The 26,089-nt window shown below is 44.4% G+C and overlaps 2 protein-coding genes and 1 long non-coding RNA gene across 5 annotated transcripts in view; 2 read left to right on the plus strand and 1 right to left on the minus strand.

Annotated features, from left to right (window-relative positions):
* The window catches only part of LOC116412053 (alpha-1-macroglobulin-like), a 55,952-nt gene that overhangs the window by 13,370 nt on the left and 16,493 nt on the right, over positions 1-26,089 (minus strand). The window lies entirely within an intron of this gene.
* On the plus strand, positions 10,172-11,093 carry LOC101732469. Its single transcript, XR_001923683.2, has 3 exons — positions 10,172-10,348; positions 10,737-10,802; positions 11,001-11,093. It is a non-coding gene; the product is annotated as an uncharacterized LOC101732469 (long non-coding RNA).
* Positions 11,254-14,302, plus strand: LOC116412041 (protein spinster homolog 1-like). 2 transcript variants are annotated; one of them, XM_031905402.1, is made up of 7 exons: positions 11,254-11,630; positions 12,023-12,168; positions 12,584-12,736; positions 12,983-13,172; positions 13,367-13,432; positions 13,682-13,780; positions 13,878-14,302. In XM_031905402.1, the coding sequence occupies exons 2-7, from the start codon at positions 12,071-12,073 to the stop codon at positions 14,253-14,255; spliced, it is 984 nt and encodes a 327-aa protein (XP_031761262.1). In that variant the 5' UTR covers positions 11,254-11,630; positions 12,023-12,070; the 3' UTR covers positions 14,256-14,302. The 2 variants fall into 2 exon arrangements, with proteins under 2 accessions (XP_031761262.1, XP_031761263.1); XM_031905403.1 differs by lacking the exon at positions 11,254-11,630 and having other exon boundaries at positions 11,716-12,168.

A 26,089-nucleotide genomic window follows, 5' to 3' on the forward strand; every position in this document is an offset into this window, starting at 1 on the left:
TCCGGCTCCCCCCAGCATCATCCAGTTCCCCCCAGCGACTTCCTCCAGCGATCGTCCGGGCCCTGCCCCTAACAAACCCTAAATGCATGGGTTCTTTTGGAGCAGAATAGGTGCTGGGGGCAGGGTTGGTAAGGGAAGCCACAGATTTAGCAAAGACAGTGTTTCTCAGTTTCTCTTGCGGTCTCTCAGTAAGGCGCAAATCAATGTCAATACAGAACTTAATAAAGTCATCCAGATTCACTGGGCTATCAACTCGGGCTAATTCATCTCTCTCTGCAAGCCCCAGTTTAAAATCTCTGAGCAGCTGAATTCCATTTGGTGTCAGCCACTAGAATTTTGAAATCCATCGCATACTCAGCTACAGACCCCTGCCCTTGGGGCAAATGTAACAGCAGTTTGATTAGGGTCACTGAAAAGAGAAGCCATATTGGTCAGAAACCCCTCAAATTCAAAAAGTAAAGGGCTATTGTACTCAATTAGAGGTGCAACCCAAGCAAAAGCTTTCCCCTGCAAAGGGTTAATATAAACCCCACCTTAAAGGCACCATTAGAAAACGTAGCAGGCTGGAGTTGGAATAAGAGCTTGCACTGGTTAATGACGCTCCTGAAATGTTCCCTTTCCCACGAAATTGTAATACCTTGAGAGGGAGCCTGTGCCGAGGTGCAACTGCAGGAGGGCTCCCCTGGTGCAATAATCCCTGCGTGTGTTGCAGGTTGGCCTGAGCCACAGAACTCACTCACTCAAATTGGCAAGAACTTGCCCAATAGCAGCAGAATCCCGGCCGGCACAGCAGCTTCCTCCTTGGCATCCATGGCCCCTTATAATGTCGCCGTCGGCAACCCAAAACCCAGAACAATAGCCAAGGGCCCGGTCACGGCTCACACTTCTGCCTATAACAGCCACCTTTGGCTTCGGGTGGAGCCCTCCGCTACTCGGGTGCTGCCAGGTCTTACAGTGAGAGGACCAAGGCAAAGGTTCTGGGCAAGCAAGGGTACCAGATCATTAGAGAAGGACTGGGGGAGCTTACTGGGTCGGTGTCAGGCAGGCCGGGTCAAAACCGGAACAGGAGCGCAGTACAGAATCAGGATCCAGAAGTCACACAGGCAAGGGGTCAGTCCAGGCAGAGTTCACTCGGAGTCAGGATACAGGCAGGGCTCAGACCCAAATACACAAATGGGACAGAACAGGAGCAAACCCAGGAACCTTGCCAGAAAGGCCTATAACGGGCAAAGAGTGCAGAGCAGGGGGGTATATAGGCAGGTTGGTTACACAGAACCCCAGATTAACAGTAGGTGAAACTAACCCTGCCTACATGTATATACACGGGTATACAGACCACAGATCCAGCCCCCGGGGGCACATTCCCCCACAGATCCAGCCCCCGGGGGAACATTCCCCCACGGATCCAGCCCCCGGTGGCACATTCCCCCCACGGATCTAACCCCCGGGGGCACATTCCCCCCACAGATCCAGCCCCCGGGGGCACATTCCCCCCACAGATCCAGCCCCCGGGGGCACATTCCCCCCACAGATCCAGCCCCCAGGGGCACATTCCCCCCACAGATCCAGCCCCCGGTGGCACATTCCCCCCACAGATCTAAGCCCCGGTGGCACATTCCCCCCACAGATCTAAGCCCCGGGGGCACATTCCCCCCACAGATCCAGCCCCCAGGGGCACATTCCCCCACGGATCCAGCCCCCGGTGGCACATTCCCCCCACAGATCTAAGCCCCGGGGGCACATTCCCCCCACAGATCCAGCCCCCGGGGGCACATTCCCCCCACAGATCCAGCCCCCGGGGGCACATTCCCCCCACAGATCCAGCCCCCGGGGGCACATTCCCCCCACAGATCCAGCCCCCGGGGGCACATTCCCCCCACAGATCCAGCCCCCGGGGGCACATTCCCCCACAGATCCAGCCCCCGGGGGCACATTCCCCCCACAGATCCAGCCCCCGGGGCACATTCCCCACAGATCCAGCCCCCGGGGCACATTCCCCACAGATCCAGCCCCAGGGGCACATTCCCCCACAGATCCAGCCCCAGGGGCACATTCCCCCACAGATCCAGCCCCCGGGGTCACATTCCCCCACAGATCCAGCCCCCGGGGGCACATTCCCCCACAGATCCAGCCCCAGGGGGCACATTCCCCCACAGATCCAGCCCCAAGGGGCACATTCCCCCCACAGATCCAGCCCCCGGGGGCACATTCCCCCACAGATCCAGCCCCAAGGGGCACATTCCCCCACAGATCCAGCCCCAAGGGGCACATTCCCCCACAGATCCAGCCCCAAGGGGCACATTCCCCCACAGATCAACCCCCCAGTGGCACATTTCCCCACAGATCCAGCCCCTGGGGGCACATTCCTCCACAGATCAAACCCCCAGTGGAACATTCCCCCACAGATCCAGCCCCTGGGGGCACATCCCCCCACAGATCAAGCCCCCCAAACATTTCATGACAGAAACACTGCATGTCCCCCTGTTATTTCATGACAGACACAGTACTTGTCCCCAAACATTTCATGACAGACGAAGTACATGTCCCTCTGCCATTTTGTGACGGACAAAGTCCTTCCCCCAAACGTTTTATAAGACACAGTACTTGCCCCCTGTTATTTCATGACAAACACAGTAAATGTCCCCCTGCCATTTTATGACGGATAAAGTACTTGTCCCCAAACAATTAATGACAGACACAGTACTTGTCCCATGTATTTCCCCTGTTATTTCATGACAGATAAAGTATTTGTTCCACTGCCAACAGACACAGTACTTGCCCCCAAATATTTCATGACAGACAAAGTACATGTCCCTCTGCCATTTTGTGACGGACAAAGTCCTTCCCCCAAACATTTTATAAGACACAGTACTTGCCCCCTGTTATTTCATGACAAACACAGTAAATGTCCCCCTGCCATTTTATGACGGATAAAGTACTTGCCCCCAAACATTTCATGACGGACAAAGTACTTGCCCCCAAATATTTCATGATGGACACGGTACTTATCCTATTATTTAATGACAGACACAGTACATGTCCCCCTGCCATTTTAGGATGGACAAAGTACTTGTCCCTAAACATTTCATGACAGACACAGTACTTGCCCCCAAACACTTCGTGGCAGACTCAGTAAATGTCCCCCTGTTATTTTATGACAGACACAGTACTTGTCCTCATGCATTTCATAACAGACATGACATAGCGCCTATGCATTGAACTGATGGAAGGAAATATACATACAAATTTGAATTACATGCAGTCATACATAAATCACTGGTATCATTATAGTAATATAGAATAAACAAACATAAAAGAGAGCAAGGCCCATACACAGATGCCTTTTGCCTGCCGGTGCCCAGCCAGATTCAGCCATTACTAACAGCTGTCTGTGTGGCTGTAATGAATCCCTGAGCTCTCACACAAACCAAGGGCACCCATACATGCTAGCTGCCATGCCATGGCGAGAGCTGTGCCTGCTATGGTTTCTTACTATTTGAATGGCTGGATTGGTACTTGGTATGTGGCTGGCATTAGCCAAGCTGCAGATTCACTAAAACAACTGCCAGTGCTGAAACGCTGAATTTCACAACCAATCTATTGCCCGCTGAAATATTCCCTCACCGCTAGTTTTCTCATAACAGCTGCTGAGATTTGTTTATATTTGTGCTGTATGTAACGGCGCTGTAGGTTCTGTATATGTGACATTATACATAAGATAAAGACAATCCATATAGGTCATTTGGGGTTTTATTATGAATCTCTTGATCTGCAGCTGTTGGGGGTTGAAATTTAAATTGCTATTTGTTTAATCAGATTTCTGGTGGGATTATCCGCACCCACCCTAAACCAGTCCTTTGTAACCCAACCTTTTGCAACTTAGGCCTAAGCCTAACCATCCCCCTCAGAAAGGAATTAGATATAATATCACAGGGGTCAGGCTGCAGGGGACACTATCCCACCACCTTGGGGTAAGGGATGAGGAGCCATAGAGACAGGGTTCAAACGTGCCCCCGACTTGAATATGACGAGAATGCCCATTTTTTGGCCTAAATCCACCAATATATGTTTGATTAGGATCAGCCTATGTATTGCGTTAAATAACCTAGGGGCTTGGACCCCCAAACGGCCCTTGTATAATGAAAGCAGTCAAAGCAGGTCCCCTGTTCTTGGATAAATCAGCTCCTTAGTGTTTATATCTCTTCACATTCAGTTTGCCAGTGCCAATAACATTTGATTTTTACTTTCACGTAGGGACTGTCCTGCAGCAGCCAATCAAAGCAGGGCTGCAAGTGATGCCCTAATGCCCAGCAGCGCTCAGTACTCCCAACTGTCTGACCCTTGCTCCCTCATACAAACTGCACGTGGGGGGGGGAGGGGGAAACAGCAGAATTATCTCCTGAGGTGGAACTGATTGTATCAGCCCAGATAAAAGATGGTTATATCATAAAGTGCCTGTAAAGCTTTACTCAGGAATAACTCCTGCTATTATCTGCCAAAAGATTAATATGTCTCTAAGTGTTTATTTCATTTTGATTAGAATGGGAAGTGTATGGTCAGTAACTAGCAAGCAATGCACCCCAAGATCTTACAGCAATAAATACAGGGTGCTTATTGTAAGGGGGTACCTGTAAGTCCCCATAATGTAATAACTAATAAACAAGAGGAGTAGAGCACTCCAGTACAGGCATGGGACCTGTTATCCAGAATGCTCGGGACCTGGGGTTTTCCGGATAAGGGATCTTTCCGTAATTTATATCTCCATAACTCAAGACTACTAAGAAATCATTTAAATATTTAATAAACCCAATAGGGCTGTTCTGCCCCCAATAAGGGGTAATTATATCTTAGTTGGGATCAAGTACAGGTACTGTTTTATTATTACAGAGAAAAGGGAATCATTTAACCATGAAATAAACCCAATAGGGCTGTTCTGCCCCAATAAGGGGTAATTATATCTTAGTTGGGATCAAGTACAGGTACTGTTTTATTATTACAGAGAAAAGGGAATCATTTAACCATTAAATAAACCCAATAGGGCTGTTCTGCCCCAATAAGGGGTAATTATATCTTAGTTGGGATCAAGAACAGGTACTGTTTTATTATTACAGAGAAAAGGGAATCATTTAACCATTAAATAAACCCAATAGGGCTGTTCTGCCCCCAATAAGGGGTAATTATATCTTAGTTGGGATCAAGAACAGGTACTGTTTTATTATTACAGAGAAAAGGGAATCATTTAACCATGAAATAAACCCAATAGGGCTGTTCTGCCCCAATAAGGGGTAATTATATCTTAGTTGGGATCAAGTACAGGTACTGTTTTATTATTACAACAGAGAAAAAAGAAATCATTTAAAAAAAAATTAAATTATTTGCTTATAATGGAGTCTTATGGGAGATGGCCTATTTGTAATTCGGAACTTTCTGGATAACAGGTTTTTGGATAAGGGATCCCATACCTGTATATGAAAAAAAAATATTGCTTGCTTTATTTTACACCCAATGCGTATTACCCCACCCAGGGCATCTTAGTCAGGGGCACATTTTTGTATTTCTTATGCACGCGCCCCTGATGAAGACCCCCTCGGTATCTGAGCAAGCTGAAAATTACGGTAGTCACTATTACACTTGCTTGAGAATGCACAGAAAACAACCATTTGTGTTATTTTTCCATTCATTTTCATGCAACACGCACAATGCTGATGAACTCGAGCTCACTATAAATATATGGAAAATCACAGAAAAAGACATGGATCGTAAACTGCGGTCTCCAATTTATTTTGGCATTATTTATTTGCATTATATTTATATAATAAACGTTCCCCTTGGTGTTTATTCCCACTTCCACTTATTGTTTTTTAGCATAAATTACTACTGATTTACACTTTCAAATATGTTTCTTTTTTTAAATACTACAGGTGATGTTATCACAATATGTTGATGGCAGGTTGTCCCAGTTTGTGACTGATGCAATCATTTAGAGTTGGGAGGCAATGGCGTGTAAGCGGGAAAGCTAAAATGGCGCTGTCAGCTGCTAGAAACCATGTATTCCTCATTGGCATTACTTGAAACAATGGCATGTATCCATGGCAACCCACAGAGGAAGTGTTGTGTGTGATGTCGCAATTGAAGAGAAGATCAGAGTGATTGTGATGTCATAATGCTGATAAGAGAACCAAGGCTACTTATTGAGTGAGTGACAGATTCAGTTAAAGTTTAGACATGATGGCGTGTTGGTAAGAAAGATTAGCTGCTAGAATCCATATATTGATCCCTTTGTGTTACCCGGTACAATGGGCAGGGATTTTGATATAAAATGTACATTTGTATGGAGTGGGAGATTTTCTATATTTTTGGTGTAAAACTAAATTCACCGTTTGCCGTTTTACGAATTTTCACATAATTTGCGAATTTTCTGACAAAACAGGACAGATTTGCTCGTCACTAAACATCAGATTTTACTAAATTACTGTAGTTTTTTTATGTTCCACCAGAAGAAAAACGTGTAAAAAACTATGCCGTTTTTCTGCAGCAAAAGGGCGCAAGTTTTGTTGTTTTTTTATGCCACATAATATATAGGGATAAGCGACTCTGTCCCTTTTCAATTCACAAAACAACGAAAATTTTGTGCGTCAAAAAGGAATGTCACGCGCGTCATTTTTCGATGTGGCAAATTTTGACTCCCGTTTCGCAAAAAAATTTGCCAATGGCGAAACGCGGAAGTTCACTGCAAATCCATGGGGAATGATTTCCCCCATCACTAATAATATCTCTAACCCTTATGCCCATTGGCGCTGTGTAATTATATTGGGCTGAAACCCACAGACTCTTCTTCCACTTCTTCTTCTTCTTAGCGCCCCCCATTTTCTAAACGCTACTCCTCCTACAGGTTTAGGGGTACAACACCCAAATACCCCACACATCTTCGCCCTATAGCGGAGCAGGTTGCTTGTGCTTTTCTAAGCGATTGTGCCCCCTGTCTTTTTGTGGCGCCGCTCCGAACCCCCCAATTTTCCCATTGACTTTGACAGGGAAGATTTTCAAACTGCTGCCGCACTTACAGCTTTGAAGCTACAGCCCCCAAACTTGAATAACATAATCATGGGGTCACCCCGAATGAAGCAGCAACATTTGTTGGATGACCGCAAAGTGGGAGGGACCAACAACAGCCAATCAAATTTTAATCATTGACTTTAACGTGGAAATTGAAACTGCTGCCAATCTTACAGCTTTGAGGCTTCACTCCCCAAACTTGAATCACATAGTCATGGGCTCAGCCTGAATGAAAATAGGATGATTATTGGATGCCCAAAAGTGGGCGGAGCTGTGAACCGCCAATCAGCTTTTACCTATTGATTTGGCGGAAATTCAACCTGCTGCCAGTCTCACAGTAATAACGTCTGGGTCCCCAAACTTTTTACACTTGGTCACTAGGGGACTGCTGTTATAGATTTGAAAAGTGGGCGGAGTCACTAACAGCCAATCAAATTTCACCTATTGATTTTTATTGGTTTGATGCCAGAGTTCCCAAACTTTGCACAGTCAGTCACTGGGTGACTACGCATTCAAGTTTGTTTTTGTTTTTTTTAAACCGCAAAGTGGGAGGGGCCAACAACAGCCAATCAAATTTTACCCATTGACTTTTATGGGAAAATTTAAACTCCTGCCAATCTTACAGCTTTGAGGCCACACTCCCCAAACTTGAATCACACAGTCATGGGCTCAGCCTGAATGAAAATAGGATGATTGTTGGATGCCCAAAAGTGGGCGGAGCTGTGAACAGCCAATCAGATTTTACCTATTGACTTGGCAGAAATCCAACCTGCTGCCATTCTCACAGTAATAACACCGGGGTCCCCAAACTTTGCAGGGTTAGGCCAGGGGCGATTCTGGACATATCGCCGCCTGAGGCGGCTCCTGGATGCCGCCCCCCACCCCTTACCTTCTGAGCGCAGGAGCGGGTCCGGGGGCGGTGAGATCGCTAGTGCAGAGAGCGCAATTGTGCTCTCTGCACTAGAAGAGCCGAATTTCCGGTTTAAAAACCGGAAATTCGGCTCTTAAAGTTACCAGGAGCGGCTTTTTGCCAACCCTGGTAACTGGGGCACTTCTGCCGCCTGAGGCGAGTTTCTCAACTCGCCTAATGGCAGAAGCGCCCCTGGGTTAGGCACCAGGTAACTGGTAAGAAAAAGTGGGCGGAGCCACCAACAGCCAATCAGAGTTTACCTATTGACTTTCAATGGGGAAATCCAACCTGCTGCCATTCTCACAGTAATAACACCAGGGTCCCCAAACTTTTCACAGTTGGTCACTAGAGGACTGCAGTTTTAGTTTTGAAAAAGTGGGCGGGGCCACCAACAGCCAATCAGATTTCACCTATTGAATTTTATTGGTTTGATGCCAGGGTTCGCAAACTTTGCACAGTCAGTCACTGGGTGACTTTGGACTCAAGGTTAGAAAAAGTGGGCGGGGCCGCCAAAAGCCAATCATATTTCTTTCATTGTTTTCAGTGGGAAAATTTTAACTGCTGCCGTTCTCACAAGTTTAATGTCAGGGTCCCCAAACTTTGCAGTTTGTCACTAGGTGACTATGTTCCAAGTTTAGAAAAGTGGGTGGGGCCAACAACAACCGATTAGATTTCACCTATAGACTTCATATGTTTAAATGTAAACTGCGGCCATTCTTTAAGTATTAATACTAAGGTCTCCAAACTTTGCAGAGCTAGTCACCTGGTAACTGCAGTTCAGAGTTAGGAAAAGTGGGTGGAGCCACCAACAGCCAATCAGATTTTAACAATTGATTTTCAATGGGGAAATCCAACCTGCTGCCATTCTCACAGTATTAACACCAGGGTCACTAGGGGACTGCATTTTTAGGTTTTAATAAGTGGGTGGAGCCACCAAAAGCCAATCAGACTTCACCTATTGAATTTTTTTTGTTTAAATTTAAAATTCTGCTTTTCTCACACTATTTATGTCAGAGTTCCCAAACTTTGCACAGTCAGTGACTGGATGACTACATATTCAGGGTTAGAACAAGTGGGAGGAGCCACCAAAAGCAAATCCATTTCCACCCATTAGATTTCATTGGTTTATATTTAAACTGATGCCATTATTTAAATATTAATTCCAGGGTTGTTAAAGTTTCCAGAGTTCGTCACTGGGTATTTGCCGTTTCACGTTAGAAAAAAAATGGGCGGAGCCAATAAACAGCCAATAACATTTCACCTATTTACTATGGTAATGGTACAATGGGGAAGTGTAAAATGCTGTCAGTCTCACAATTTTTATGCCTGACTCCCCAAAATTTGCAAAGATGGTCACTGGGGGACTGCAGTTCAAAAATAGGAAAAGTGGGTTGGGCCACTAACAGCCAATCAGATTTCATCCATTGAATTTTATTGGTTTAAATTTAAAATGCTGTTATTCTCACACTATTTATGCCAGGGTGCCCACTATTTGTCACTGGGTGACTTCAACTCAAGGTTAGAAGAAGTGGGCACACCCAACAATCACAATTCACCTATTGAATTTTATTGGTTTAAATTTAAACTGCTGCCGTTCTTTAAATATTAATCCTAGGGTCCCTAAACAGAGTTAGTCACTGGGTAACTGCAGTTACAGGTTAGAAAAAGGGGGTGGAGCCACCAACCACCAATCACTGTTGTCACTCGTTGACTTTTGGTGGGGAAATTTAAGTTGCTGCCATTCAGACACTATTAAAACCAGGGTCCCCAAACTTTGCACAGTGGTTTTTACTATAGGGCTGTGGTCCATGGTCAGAGAAAGTGGGCGGAGCCCATTCAGTGACTTCATGTTTTTCAACCCAACATGAAGTTTGTTCTCAAACTTCCCTTTCTAGTTTATATTATTATTTATAATGACTAATAACTATTAGTGATATTATTATTATTCATATTATTATCATCATTAATAGTAATATAATTTATATTATTGTATTTATATTTCTGACATTCCCGGTTGCTTTAGGTTCCCTATGGCAGCCAGGAATGTTGTGTTGTTGGTCAGAGCTCAGAGCCTACATTTTTATTAGTCAGATATTTGGTTTGTAACCGGCGTCTTTGTTTCCTGTCCGTTCTCCCTCGCGGAACATGAGACAGAGATGAGGGATTTTTTGCCAGAAGCCTAATTTTATTCTCTATTTTGTTGCAGTTCTAAAACATTCCATCATTTTTTGGACTTTTTTATTTCTAAAAAATTTAAATCAAAACCTATTAAAACACTTGAAGAAGAGAATGGAACGAAGACGAAAATACCCCGTATCCTGAATTGGGCGGTGATGCTAATTATAACTGCAGTCATGGTGTTTGATAGATATTTTACAGAAGGTAAGGGGCAAGGCCAGCTAAACGACTTTAGTATTCTGTGTCCTGAGCATACAATTAGCAAGCAAATTCCCTTAGAAAAAGCAGATTTCTTCTCTCTCATCTGTTTATTGCCCCGGCATAGTCTTTGGCTCTTCCACTATTTCCTCTTCTTTTGCTGCTTTTCCCAAAGCTCTAATTTCAGATGGGTCATTTGGACCTATCAATATCACCCATTTTTATATAACTGCCATTTGCCATGTTAGATCCAAACTTTGGGGGGTAATCAGTATATAAGCTGGGGGGCTATTCTTCTTCACAGAGTCCTTTATAGTTTTACTATTATCTCTATGTGTAATACCGCCATGTTACTAACTTCACTTCATTGTTTGTCCTTTTATTGTATTTATAGCTGTGATGCCATTAATTGAAGATGAATACGGCATTGATATAAAGAAGACTGCACTTGTAGATGGACGTAAGGGCACATTTCCTTGTGTTACTCAAATATCTGTGTCTTTTATTGTCTATAATGCTATGTCTTTCTCTCTGCATTAATGGAAATATAATAATATTCCATATATTTCCTTCTGCGGCACTCTCTCTTTCTACTGTTTGTTCCATCTCTGGCTCTTACTAGCTATGTCTCACAATCTCATTCTTTCTCCCCCTACAGTATTTGCTCTTGGCTTCACCATTCTGGCTATAAGTCCTGTCTTTAGATATTTTGGAGATTGGTTAAGCCAGAAGACTATAATGTGTATAGGGATGACAGGTTGGACCCTGCTCACTTTTACCTTCTGTTTTGTACCCAAGCAGGTAATATTCAGCTTTCTTTCTGCTCATATTCTGTGATATTCAGATACAATATGAAACAATGTAAAGTCATGGCTAGCAGTAGATTTACTGAACATATAGTGAATAATTCCGCCATGGCTCTTAGCCTGAATTATATCAATGTGTTTAATAAGGATTATGTCCCTTTTCTTGTAGTGGTTCTGGCTCATCCTACTTCTGCGAGGATTACTGGACATATTAGCAGATTTTTTCTTAAGCTGTGCTTTACCACTGATTGGACACATGTTCTCAGTGTCCAATCGAAGACTCGCCATATTTGGATCTCAGCTGTGTAGCTTTCTTTTCAGGTAAGTACTAAGTCTTACATGTGAGTGTATATTGTTTTCTTCTGCTTGTGCTCATTCTTTTATATTAACCCTGAATTCTTTCCATTCTCCTCTTCAGGCTAATAGCGATCTGCATAGCAGCATTAGTGGCCAACCAATTCTCCTGGCACGTGGCACGACTGGTAAGTGATATATTCAGCTGAGCGCCATAACGCTTAGAGTAAGATATCTGTTAGCATTTAGACATATAACTCATCTGGCATCTATAAAATACTGTATTGTATATCACAGCACATAAATATAACTTTCAGAAAAAAAAGCAACTAACTGAAAACAATCTTCAACGTGGGCATTATAGTGACCAACTGGCTAGATGATTATTTTTTCTGGCATTAGGCCTTTGAAATGCACCAGGAACAATAGTCCCCTTTAGGCTGTTTCTGGTAATATAAGTGGTCCAGATTTAGAGGGAGCAGAGTATCTGCTCAGCCATTGGCCAGTTCTTGTGCTTTTACATTCAGCCAGTGTTAATCATGCAGTCGGCTAACTGTCAGTTGTCTTTATCTGGATACAGATAGCGCCGTGCCTTGGAGTCATTTGTTTGAGCCTACTACTGGTATTTATGAAGGACCCATCTGGAGGCAACACGGAAGAAGAGGATGAAGATGATGAACCTCAAGTGGAATGTTCCCTCTTTTCCTGTTTGAAGCCTCTGCTGACGTGAGTATCTCTTTATCTTTAGGCAAAAGGAGCTGACGATCTAGTCCCTCTGACATGTTTAGTTTAGCAAATACAAAAGCATTCATGTTATGTGGGATTGCAATGATTAATGTCACAAGAAGCCAAAGTAAATAAATTGAAGCTACAGAATTTCCATGAAACATTTGCGCATTGTCTATATCTGAATAAGCTGTATTATGTCTGCACTGAATGGGTGGGCATTCAGATTTATGTGACAATAAAAATGTCTTCCATTGGGGAACATTAAAGCAAATACATTGCAATAATAATCAGAAGCTCAGTTTTATGGAAACTATTTTTATATTGATATTGCAAAGTAATGTCTTTTCATTTTTTTGATGAATGAGAAATAAAAGTTATTCATGTGCCACTAATGTCACCTTTCCTCTTTCAGGTGGAGCTTTGCCCTTATTATGATAGGTTCCCTTAGTGTGGACTTTATTCACGAGGGCATGTTTGCAGTTATTCCTGATTTCTTGGACAGAACCAGGAATGAGACGGGGAAACAATGGCCCCTTTTCTTGTCTCAGAGTTACTACAGTGACTTGTAAGTTTCATTTCATACTCTCTTTGGCTTTATCAAAACTTCTGTATATTATTAATTATAATACTACTAATATGTGTTAATAAATCTCCAACATATTTGTAACTTGTATTTATATTATATTATGCTATTGGTAACCTAGCAATGGTTTTCCTGGCAGTAGAACATACACAAGGAATGTAGATATAATATGGTGCAACACAGAAGTCTGCAGTTTGTACTCAACACCCTTGTCTTTCTTTCCCCTAGTATGGTCTACTCAGCAATCAAATGTGCAGCGGATGTACTCGGCATGCTGTTAGGGATGGAAATCAGCAAGCTATTGAGCAAAGAGCCTCACAGTGCAGATCCATGGGTCTGTGCCATAGGACTCTTTGCCTTTACACCCATCTTCTCTTTATTTTTGATCTTCATAAAAGATGGCATTGTCCTTCCATGTGTGAGTATTATCCGTTTAATCTAACATGGGTTTATGTTTATTTCCTTGCACTGTGTATGTAGCTGTGGCTTTAGGACAAGGGTACAGGGCTAGCAGTAGGTGGGTGACAATAGCCAATGGCAGATTTAGGGCATTTTTGGAGGGAATGACTTGTTTGCTTTCTATATCTGATTTTCCCTTCTCTCGCCCTTCAGGTATTCCTCTTTATCAGTGGAGTTTTCCTGAGCTTAAACCAGGCCCTATCAGGGGATATGATGCTGGTAAGGAACTTTTCATGCACTTTTGTCTGTTTCTCTATAGCATGATCCATAGCTGGCTAGGGCAATATCATCCTCGATTTGGGACCAAAGTGAATCTGTTCTGCTAATGATAATGCCATCACTGGCAGTCATCTATCAGGCTCCTTTGGTCCCTCAGTGACTAAGTAATGCAATACCTGTAATATCTGCCTTTGTGCTGTTCCTTGTGAAGCAAACCCAACCCTCACTGACTCTTTTCTCTCCCCACAGTCTGTAATACGGCCAAAATTCTACACAATCGCTGGACAGCTACAGGCCTTCCTGACGCGGTTGATTGCAGGCGTAGGTGCTCCATTTATTATTGAATATGTAAGTACAATCTGTTCTGATTTTTAGAAATTTTAAATGTGTCAGAACTCTATAAATAAAGAATAGTTATAATTACTCTATCTTTTCTATCTGACAGATATCTGTTAAGATCCAGGAGTCGAATTCTGAGAAGACTTCCTTTGAATGCATGCAATTTGCCCTAATGTTTTTAACAGTAGTGGCAGTGATTGGAGGAACCTGCTTCCTTTGTTTAAATTTGAGCTTCAAAAAGGATCGGGAAGCAGCGGACAAGAACGCTACCCCAAGACAATCTGATGTGGAGAAAAGCTTGTTCACGGTACAAAGGGGTATAGAGAGATACAGGGGACAGAGGATAGAAAGGGAGGAGCTGGAAGTGGGAGAAGGAGGGAAGAAGGGGTTGGGGAGCTGGGAGAAAAGCTCCCCTCTCCCTCACCTCCCCCAGCTCTCACCTCCCCCAACTCTCACCTCCCTCACCCCCCCAGCAACACTCTGAGACAAAAGCTGGTGCACCTTAAAGACCCTACACCAAAGCACATGAAAAGTAATGTGGTCTGTGCTGACCAGTGTAGTGAAGAGTGCTCTGACTTGGCCCAACGTAAGGGGGGTAACTCCTCAGGACAAGACTCAGCAGTCTATCTACACCTCAAAGAAGAAAGAAGAAGAAAGATACTCTTTTGAGGACAGTACCGTGCATATTTTGGACCAAAAGGACAGATAGTTTGAAAGAGGCCATTTATGCCAGCCTGGCACAACAGTTCACATTTCGTCATGTATTTTGAAGGATTAACCCCTGCATCATTGAGAATCATGGTACCGTTGTGACTGGATCATGCCTTCTTACACCTGTCAGTTCCAGCCAACACCTAACTGAATAAGTTCAATGGAACTGTTGTGATTGGATGTTCGTGTCTGTACTACCCTCAAGGGTTTAAATACCAGGAAATTCCCTACCAGTCATTTGAACTGAAGAAGCCACTCGGATGAGTGGTGAAACGTTTTCAAGAAAAACTCAGAAAAGTCCAGTTGTTTTAGACTTAATTCTACTAGATACCGTATATCATGGCCTGGATGAATGAGAATCTTAATAGACATAATCATTATTCTGTTATAATTACATGTCAACTTCCATATGTAATAAGCAACTTTGATGATTGTTATGAAAAAGTTTTTTAAAAATAAAAAAATAAATAAAAATATATATACTGTACCTGGTGTGAGATTAGCCTTAGGCCAATATGGACCCACGGCTAGTAACATTTATTGTACCTAATCCCATATGTCAGAATATAAATATATATATTTATATTATTCATCAGTCCCAATTCGTCCCGCTGCCCTCTTTGCCAACTTAATTATATTGCAGTATGAGAAAGAAAATATTGTTAGCAAGGCTTCTGATAATATATCTTATACCTTCAGTGCACAGACTGCTATTTGGAAGGGTTTGTATTGAGTTTCCCGACCTTTCAAAATTTTAAAACGCAGATGGGGGTGAGCGAAGCTTATTTAGGAAACCCATGGATCATAATATCAACATGCTGCCGGTGCCCAGCCACTATCAGAGGTATCGCCTACTCCCAGTGTTTCAGCCCATGTATTAACAGTGACCAGATAAAACTCCAGTACAATGGAGGAAAACATTTATGAGATTTTACAATAGGGGACAGGCCAATCAGCTTACAGCATAATGAAAACTGACGTGCTGTAGCTGCCTGAACGGTATCTGTAGGCCCATGCTCATAGGGACAGATTGTCCATCTCCCCCACACAGGCAAACTGTGTAACATCCAACACAAACTTACATGCACCGCCACATACGTGGTGTATATTGTGCCATGCCCATGTGGCCTGTAATATGTAGGCAAGACTATTACTCCTTGAATGAAAGGATTGGGAGCCACAGATCAGCCCTTAAAGTGCTGATAAAATCTGCCAACGGATTGCATCAGCAGATTATTGGTCTGTGTATGGGGCTCCACATACATGAGCAGATTTGGATTAGGAAGGTTTAAAGATCCTATCGGGGCAAAGAGTGCATTGCCTTGTTCATCCAGTCCATGGCGCAATGGCTGCATCCCATCAACGTGATCCAATCAGATGAATCTCATATCTAAGGTGAAAGATTCTCTTGTTTGGAAACTGGGCCAAAATGGGGCAAGAAACTTTAGAATACCGGCTATGGTTTACTCGCATTTCACCGTATGGCGAAAGAATTCCAATTTTCCCAAAATGAAGCAATCGTAGCCTTGTCCCTCAACATCAAAACAGGAGAAAACCCACAAAGGTCACTGTAATAATAATTTAAAAACAATTTACTTTATTTAAGCAACAACTCTATTGCCTTACGCGTTTTGTGCTCCAAGACCATAAGGCAATAGAGAAGTTGCTTAAATCAAGTAAATGGACCTGGAACGCGTTCTACTTTTGGCGAGTTGATGTTTGAGCTGGACACGGTGATATTTATTATATACAGTGGTGTGAAAAACTATTTGCCCCCTTCCTGATTTCTTATTCTTTTGCATGTTTGTCACACAAAATGTTTCTGATCATCAAACACATTTAACTATTAGTCAAAGATAACACAAGTAAACACAAAATGCAGTTTTTAAATGAGGGTTTTTATTATTTAGGGAGAAAAAAAATCCAAACCTACATGGCCCTGTGTGAAAAAGTAATTGCCCCCTGAACCTAATAACTGGTTGGGCCACCCTTAGCAGCAATAACTGCAATCAAGCGTTTGCGATAACTTGCAACGAGTCTTTTACAGCGCTCTGGAGGAATTTTGGCCCACTCAGCTTTGCAGAATTGTTGTAATTCAGCTTTATTTGAGGGTTTTCTAGCATGAACCGCCTTTTTAAGGTCATGCCACAACATCTCAATAGGATTCAGGTCAGGACTTTGACTAGGCCACTCCAAAGTCTTCATTTTGTTTTTCTTCAGCCATTCAGAGGTGGATTTGCTGGTGTGTTTTGGGTCATTGTCCTGCTGCAGCACCCAAGATCGCTTCAGCTTGAGTTGATGAACAGATGGCCGGACATTCTCCTTCAGGATTTTTTGGTAGACAGTAGAATTCATGGTTCCATCTATCACAGCAAGCCTTCCAGGTCCTGAAGCAGCAAAACAACCCCAGACCATCACACTACCGCCACCATATTTTACTGTTGGTATGATGTTCTTTTTCTGAAATGCTGTGTTACTTTTACGCCAGATGTAACAGGACACGCACCTTCCAAAAAGTTCAACTTTTGTCTCGTCGGTCCACAAGGTATTTTCCCAAAAGTCTTGGCAATCATTGAGATGTTTTTTAGCAAAATTGAGACGAGCCATAATGTTCTTTTTGCTTAAAAGTGGTTTGCGCCTTGGAAATCTGCCATGCAGGCCGTTTTTGCCCAGTCTCTTTCTTATGGTGGAGTCGTGAACACTGACCTTAATTGAGGCAAGTGAGGCCTGCAGTTCTTTAGATGTTGTCCTGGCGTCTTTTGTGGCCTCTCGGATGAGTTGTCTCTGCGCTCTTGGGGTAATTTTGGTCGGCCGGCCACTCCTGGGAAGGTTCACCACTGTTCCATGTTTTTGCCATTTGTGGATAATGGCTCTCACTGTGGTTCGCTGGAGTGCCAAAGCTTTAGAAATGGCTTTATAACCTTTACCAGACTTATAGATCACAATTACTTTTGTTCTCATTTGTTCCTGAATTTCTTTGGATCTTGGCATGATGTCTAGCTTTTGAGGTGCTTTTGGGCTACTTCTCTGTGTCAGGTAGCTCCTATTTAAGTGATTTCTTGATTGAAACAGGTGTGGCAGTAATCAGGCCTGGGGGTGACTACAGAAATTGATATTGAAATTGAAAATTTAAATTGATAAACCACAGTTAAGTTATTTTTTAACAAGGGGGCAATCACTTTTTCACACAGGGCCATGTAGATTTGGAGTTTTTTTTCTCCCTTAATAACGTAAACCTTCATTTAAAAACTGCATTTTGTGTTCAATTATGTTATCTTTGACTAATAGTTAACGGTTTTTGATGAGCAGAAACATTTAAGTGTGACAAACATGCAAAAGAATAAGAAATCAGGAAGGGGGCAAATAGTTTTTCACACCACTGTATATAATAGTGACCTTGCCTTACATGAACCGGAAGCCTGCAGGTTATATCATCTGGGCAGTGTCCCCACGTGGACTTACCAAAATCTTGGACTTAGGTCTGATATTAAACCGCCTTTTAGCTTTATCCGCTGTATAATATTCCTCTGTTATCTATGAATATATGTTTTATTACTATTGTCCAATACCTGTGTGCGTGTGTCTTAGTGACCATGTCCGAATTATCTAAATATACAGCAGTTGTAAACAATGACATTAGCCGGATGTAGATTGGATACCAGTGCGTCTTGCTTAATGACAAGGAAAAATCTACTATTTTGTGTGTGAGCTGCTGTCACGATCGGTAACCCAAAACCCAGAACAATAGCCAAGGGCCCGGTCACGGCTCACGCTTCTGCCTATAACAGCCACCTTTGGCTTCGGGTGGAGCCCTCCGCTACTCGGGTGCCGCCAGGTCTTACAGTGAGAGGACCAAGGCAAAGGTTCTGGGAAAGCAAGGGTACCAGATCGTTAGAGAAGGACTGGAGGAGATTACTGGGTCGGTGTCAGGCAGGCCGGGTCAGAACCGGAACAGGAGCGCAGTAAAGAATCAGGATCCAGAAGTCACACAGGCAAGGGGTCAGTCCAGGCGGAGTTCACTCGGAGTCAGGATACAGGCAGGGCTCAGACCCAAATACACAACTAACCCTGCCTACATGTATATACACGGGTTACATAGAAGGGATCCAGGATCTGTCAGCTCATATAGAGCAGTGGTAATGATACTGCCCAGCAGCCTGCAGGTCTCCGGTTCAATTCCAGGCAGGATGTTACACAGCCGATATATAGCATATAAGTAAAACACTACAGTTATTGTTTACCTGCAAAAACTACAAATTCCCCCCTAGCCCAAATGTGGAAAAAAATGGAGGGGCTTCTCCAAAAAGGTCATCAATTCAGTTGCTGTATTACACTGCCTGTTACAGATGTGCCCTACGGAAATTCCCATGGGATAAATATTATATGGTGCGCAATGGTATAATAATGGCAAAATTGGCTGCACTATAGATCTGCCATTTGTTATTGGCACAAACCCGTAACGGGCAGTTTATCTGCTCACATGCAAGGCCCCTGACTGGGCAGGTTTGATTTTGCTGTCAGGAGCATATTCCCCCACAGATCCAGCCCCCGAGGGCACATTCCCCCACAGATCCAGCCCCCGAGGGCACATTCCCCCACAGATCCAGCCCCCGAGGGCACATTCCCCCACATATCCAGCCCCCGAGGGCACATTCCCCCACATATCCAGCCCCCGAGGGCACATTCCCCCACAGATCCAGCCCCCGAGGGCACATTCCCCCACAGATCCAGCCCCCGGGGGCACATTCCCCCACAGATCCAGCCCCCGGGGGCACATTCCCCCACAGATCCAGCCCCCGGGGGCACATTCCCCCACAGATCCAGCCCCCGGGGGCACATTCCCCCACAGATCCAGCCCCCGGGGGCACATTCCTCCACAGATCCAGCCCCCGGGGGCACATTCCCCCACAGATCCAGCCCCCGAGGGCACATTCCCCCACAGATCCAGCCCCCGAGGGCACATTCCCCCACAGATCCAGCCCCCGAGGGCACATTCCCCCACAGATCCAGCCCCCGAGGGCACATTCCCCACAGACCAGCCCCCGAGGGCACATTCCCCCACAGACCCAGCCCCCGGGGGCACATTCCCCCACAGATCCAGCCCCCGGGGGCACATTCCCCCACATATCCAGCCCCCGGGGGCACATTCCCCCACAGATCCAGCCCCCGAGGGCACATTCCCCCACAGATCCAGCCCCCGAGGGCACATTCCCCCACAGATCCAGCCCCCGAGGGCACATTCCCCCACAGATCCAGCCCCCGAGGGCACATTCCCCCACAGATCCAGCCCCAGCCCATGGGGGCACATTCACCTGCACTCAAGTTATATTACTGTGCCATATTCTGGGGGCTGAGGGAGACAGGAAGGAGCTGCGCTGTTTGAGGTGGAAGGGGGAAAACTGACCGGCTGTGTGAGGAATCGTGGGGGCGGGGCTTTCCTGCCTGAGTGTTGTGCTCAGCTCTGTGCTGTAGGGAGGGGCGCCGTGTTTTGCTTCAGATCTCTCTGAAGAATACCACAGAGGAATCTACCAATCAGGAAAAAGCCTGCAAAATCCTGGTGTCGCGCTGTTCCCATTGGCCGTGGGCGCACATGCGCCTGTCATCTCTTGGGCTGGGGAGACTTGAGGGGGTGGGGTTACGGAAGGGGGTGGGGCGGAGAAGTTGAGGGGCGGAGGGGAAGTTTTATGACTTTTCCAAAGATCACCTCAAAACTTCCCTTATGCAGCATCTTATCTCCTACAGGCCGTTAGGCAGCCATATAAACCCCCTAAATATATATAAAAAAGTACACTCACCCCCGAAAGCCATATATTTTTGGAAAGTACACATTCCCCTGAATTCAAAATGGGTACCCGTGTCTTTCTACTCCAAAGTACAAAACCGCAAAAGATTTCCAAAAATCACCTCAAAACTTCCCTTATGCAGCATCTCCTACAGGCCGTTAGGCAGCCATATAAACCCCCTAAATATGAACCCCAGAGGCTACTGAACAGTTCCATGCCCACTGTACATAGGTTTATCAAGGAAGTGCTAAAGTGAAAGCGGCTTCATATAGGCAAAAGGAATGTTCAGTACAAGCCCCATTCATTGGCTCATGTTGAACAGGGCTGCAGTCTCTCTAACTCTCCCACCCACACAGGGGAGAACCAGGGGGGAAAGAAGCCTATGGGCAGGGCCGGAACTAGGGGAAGGCAGAAGGGGCACGTGCCTAGGGGGCAACACTTGGGGGGCACAACACAAACCCTTTCTGCCTAGTTACCCCTAGTTCTGGCCCTTCTCCAGAGTCTCCAGAGAAAACTTCTGCTCCCTACCAGGGAAAGGCGGGGGCAGGGCAAGACAGATTTCTGGAACTCCCCCGAACTCTCGTGCTTTCCCCATTATCACTGACCGAGTCGCCTCTCCCCGAGTCCCGGGGGGAATTCTTCCTCAGGCGGCGCTTTGCTTTGGAGTGAAGTCTGGCTTCAGTAATAGAAGATTCTGCCACATTTCCATTTTCTTCATATTTGTTTTGCTCTGCTCCACTTAGTTCAGAATCAGACTCTATTAAAAAAATAAAAGGGTTTTATACGGTTACACAATAACTATTATTTTAGTGCCCTAAGCCAGCAAACAGTGGAGTTCATAGTGTTTCCCTTGTGTAGCCAGTATGAATGGGCCAGACTCATTGTGATGAATCTGCACTGCAAGCAAAGCCTATTGTATATATGCCTCCCAAAACTAACAGCATACACCAACTAGCGCTATTCAGCTTAAGGTACACACATCCATCAGTATGCCTGCCCACTGACCTTATATCCATCAATATGCATAGCCGGCATACCTACCCGTGCAACCAGAGTCATCAGTATGTGTAATATGTATGCCCAGTGCACCCACAGCCAACAGTATGTATAGTATATATGCCCAAGGTACCCAGAGCCATCAATGTGCCCATTTACCTTATGCAAATGCAGTAGTATGCATGGTAAATGCACCCCCATCCAACAATATGCATAGCCAGCATACCTACCCGTGCACCCAGAGCCAACAATGTGTGTAGTATATATGCCCAGTGCACCCAGAGCCAACAGTATGTGTAGTATATATGCCCAGTGCACCCAGAGCCAACAGTATGTGTAGTATATATGCCCAGTGCACCCAGAGCCAACAGTATGTGTAGTATATATGCCCAGTGCACCCAGAGCCAACAGTATGTGTAGTATATATGCCCAGTGCACCCAGAGCCAACAGTATGTGTAGTATATATGCCCAGTGCACCCAGAGCCAACAGTATGTGTAGTATATAAGCCCAGTGCACCCAGAGCCAACAGTATGTGTAGTATATAAGCCCAGTGCACCCAGAGCCAACAGTATGTGTAGTATATATGCCCAGTGCACCCAGAGCCAACAGTATGTGTAGTATATAAGCCCAGTGCACCCAGAGCCAACAGTATGTGTAGTATATATGCCCAGTGCACCCAGAGCCAACAGTATGTGTAGTATATAAGCCCAGTGCACCCAGAGCCAACAGTATGTGTAGTATATAAGCCCAGTGCACCCAGAGCCAACAGTATGTGTAGTATATAAGCCCAGTGCACCCAGAGCCAACAGTATGTGTACTATATAAGCCCAGTGCACCCAGAGCAAACAGTATGTGTACTATATATGCCCAGGGTACCCCGAGCAAACAGTATGTGTAGTATATATGCCCAGTGCACCCAGAGCCAACAGTATGTGTAGTATATATGCCCAGTGCACCCAGAGCCAACAGTATGTGTACTATATATGCCCAGGGTACCCCGAGCAAACAGTATGTGTAGTATATATGCCCAGTGCACCCAGAGCCAACAATGTGTGTAGTATATAAGCCCAAGGTACCCAGAGCCATCAATATGCCCATTTACTTTATCCAAATGCAGTAGTATGCATGGTAAATGCACCCCCATCCAACAATATGAATGGCTGAGCTGCCAGTGTACCCAGGACCAGTGGAACGCATGCTAGTGCAGCCTGCCTCACCAGTATTCAGACTAGTGTAACCAATTCTATTAGGACACATTCTTGGTGTACCCAGATGTATTTCCACAGCAAACGTTATTCTTGCCCACAGGCCAAAGCAAGTACTATACGTGCCACCAGTGCTAAATTCCCTTGCTGAGGGCTGGTGAATTGCCTATATAAAAGCCTGTCTGTAAACAAAGCTTAAACAGAAAATAAAATATAGGGGCCCTTTAGGAGGGTGCTCACCTAACAGCTATAATGTCACAATGGTGTAGGAAGCCAATGCAACCATGAATAAATGAGTTCTGATCAGCCAGCCACAAAGAATCTGGTTGCAATGGTTAGGCCTCCAGAATAAACATAACACTGAACTTGCCCTTTAACGGCTAATTGTATAAATACTTACCTACATTAGCTACATTAGCATTTCTGTCACTTGGTGTCTCTATTCCCATTGTGTTTGATACACCCGTGGGATATAAATCTGTTCTCCTTGAGATTCAGCCGAGAGAGAAGGGAAGAAGAGAAGAAATGTTACAATGAGGTGAAAGGTTCCATAATTTATACAAAGAAGGATTCTTACACGTACAGGAATACTGTAAAGCATTTAGCCAGTGAGAACCTCCCCAGCCTTGTAGGCAACAATGAATAATATATGATGCTGGTTGCATTTTAGGCTAAAAATGAACATTATCTTTAAAAATGGCCCCTTAATTGGAGCTCCCGATAGATCCTCTCAGGCCCCTGTCTGTGTTTCAAATGAGGGGTGGGCGTGTCCTAACGGCTCCTGCCAGAATCACAGCACTGAAGTCACACAGACAGACTTCAGTTCCCTATCAGGTCAGTCTAGCAGCGGATTGGTTCCTGTCCTACAGTGCCGCCGGCCCTCAGCAAAACTGAATTGTAAGAGTTCAGCGCTAACAGTGGAATTTGACCAGTGTAACTTGGCCCTTGGGAGTTTCATTAAAGCTGCAAGATCAAAAAAAAAACAAAAAAAACAGACTCCCAAAGCAACAAATATTAAAGGGGAGGTTCACCTTTAAGTAAACTTTCATTATATTATAGAATGGCCAATTCCAAGCAACTTTTCAATTGGTCTTCTTCCAAGCCTTTGCAATTTTCAAATGGGGGTCACTGACCCCGGCAGCAAAAAACTATTGCTCTGTGAGGCCCCAGTTTTGTTATTATTGTTACTTGTTGTAACTTTCTTTGCTATCAGCCCCTCCCCTATTCATATTTCAGCCTCTCTTCCAAACCAATTCCTGGCTGCTAAGGTAACTTGGACCCTAGCAACCAAATAGCTGCTGAAACTCCAAACTGGAGAGCTGCTGAACTGAAAATGAAAAAAAAAAAAAAACCCCACAAATAATAAAAAATAAAGACCAATTGCAAATTGTCTCAGAATGTCACTCTCTACATCACACTAAAAGTTAACTCAAAGGTGGGCATCCCCTTTAAGCTGTTGCTGGACACGGGGGCACCCCATGGGTTCCCAGTTTATCTTTTTAAGAAGATCCATCATTTTGAACGTAACGTTCATGTATCATAACTTACACTTCTGTAAACAGGCAAAGTGCAAAGGAACAATCAGGTATTTGTTGTTTTATTTTTGCTGCTGTGACAAACACAAAGGCAACATAACATGGCGGCAATCACACAATGCAGTGCTCTCTTAAGGTCCCCATACACCATGAGATCCCACCTACGGATGGGCGATATCGGGAGAATCCAAGGTCATTCGATCGTTGGATGGGGACCTTTAGATATCCCAAGCCGGACTTGGATTTCTTACTATTGAGTGCTATTCTGATACCTACTGGGAGCTGCTATCTTGCTCCCTTCCCATTGTTCTGCTGATCGGCTGCTGGGGGTGAGGGGGGGGGGATATCACTCCAACTTGCAGCGCAGCAGTAAAGTGTGAGTGAAGTTTATCAGAGCACAGGTCACATGGCTGTGGCACCCTGGGAAATGAAGAATATGGCTAGCCCCATGGGAAAAACAGATTACAATGCAGGATTCTGCAGGAGAAGCTCTATTAACTGATGGGTTTGTAACATACATGGCTTCCCATGACAATATTCCCTTTAAACACGAGCCAGTGATCTGGAAGGTGCTACTGACACAGCATGTTTGCAGCAGGAAATTAATGTTAAGTTCATAAAACACATACAGGTATGGGATCCCTTATCCGGAAACCCATTATCCAGAAAACTCCGAATTACGGAAAGCCTGTCTCCCATAGACTCCATTTTAATCAAATAATTCAGATTTTTAAAACTGATTTCCTTTTTCTCTTTAGAAATAAAACAGTACCTTGTAATTGATCCCAACTAAGATATAATTACCCCTTATTGGGGGCAGAACAGCCCTATTGGGTTTATTTAATGGTTAAATGATTCCCTTTTCTCTGTAATAATAAAACAGTACCTGTACTTGATCCCAACTAAGATATAATTACCCCTTATTGGGAGCAGAACAGCCCTATTGGGTTTATTTAATGGTTAAATGATTCCCTTTTCTCTGTAATAATAAAACAGTACCTGCACTTGATCCCAACTAAGATATAATTACCCCTTATTGGGGCAGAACAGCCCTATTGGGTTTATTTAATGGTTAAATTATTCCCTTTTCTCTGTAATAATAAAACAGTACCTGTACTTGATCCCAACTAAGATATAAATAATCCTTATTGGATACAAAACAATCCTAATGGGTTTAATAATGTTTATTGATTTTTTAGTAGACTTAAGGTATGGAGATCCAAATTACGGAAAGACCCCCTTATCCGGAATACCCTTGGTCCCGAGCATTCTGGATAATGGGTCCTATACCTGTATCTCAATCTATGAGCAAAATTGAATAAAACATGTGAAAAAGAAAGATGAAACCACCGGTGCAATTTGTATGAATGTTTATAACAATATAACAATGTTGTGCCTATTAAAGGCTTGAAACTGCCCATTCCCCCTGCCCCCCACATACATATCCACTGCCCCCCCTTCCAACACAGGGGACATGTCTACCCCCCCCTCACCCAACAAAAGCCCCCTACTGTCACCCTCATACAGAGGATGGGGGAATGGGCCCCTAGGGCGAGGGTTGCCGCCTGGAGAGTAATTACTGGCTTGACCAGTAAAAGCAATGCTTTACCCCAATGGGATTAATAGAAAAATTAGATTAACATATAGGAAGGCCGGTATTTATTTTTTCAAGAAAAGATGGCGGCCCTACCTAGGCCCACTCTCACAGCCATTCTATACAGAGTGCTAATGGTATAGGACAGGGGTCTGCAACCTTTTGGGTCGGAAGAGCCAAAAATTACATTTTACTAGCATAGTGGAACCAATCATTACACATGTCTCAATTCAAAGAGACAGCGTAAAAAATAGTAAAATTGGTGGACATGTAGAGGGGAGAGAGGGGGAAGGAGAGAGAACAGCAATCAGGGGAACAAGGACTATTAATGACCATACATCAATAATCCAACTATCACCTTTATTCGGTCATTCATGGGAATCAAATTCCTTAGTGTGGATGCCCTGTGTATTATTTATGATAAATACACTGACTTAAGCTCTCAAATTATCCTGTGTTCTCTGCCAGATAATATTTCAAACCAGGCAAAAT

Source organism: Xenopus tropicalis, chromosome 7 (genome assembly GCF_000004195.4).
Source record: "Xenopus tropicalis strain Nigerian chromosome 7, UCB_Xtro_10.0, whole genome shotgun sequence".
In the NCBI taxonomy this organism is placed as follows: domain Eukaryota; kingdom Metazoa; phylum Chordata; class Amphibia; order Anura; family Pipidae; genus Xenopus; species Xenopus tropicalis.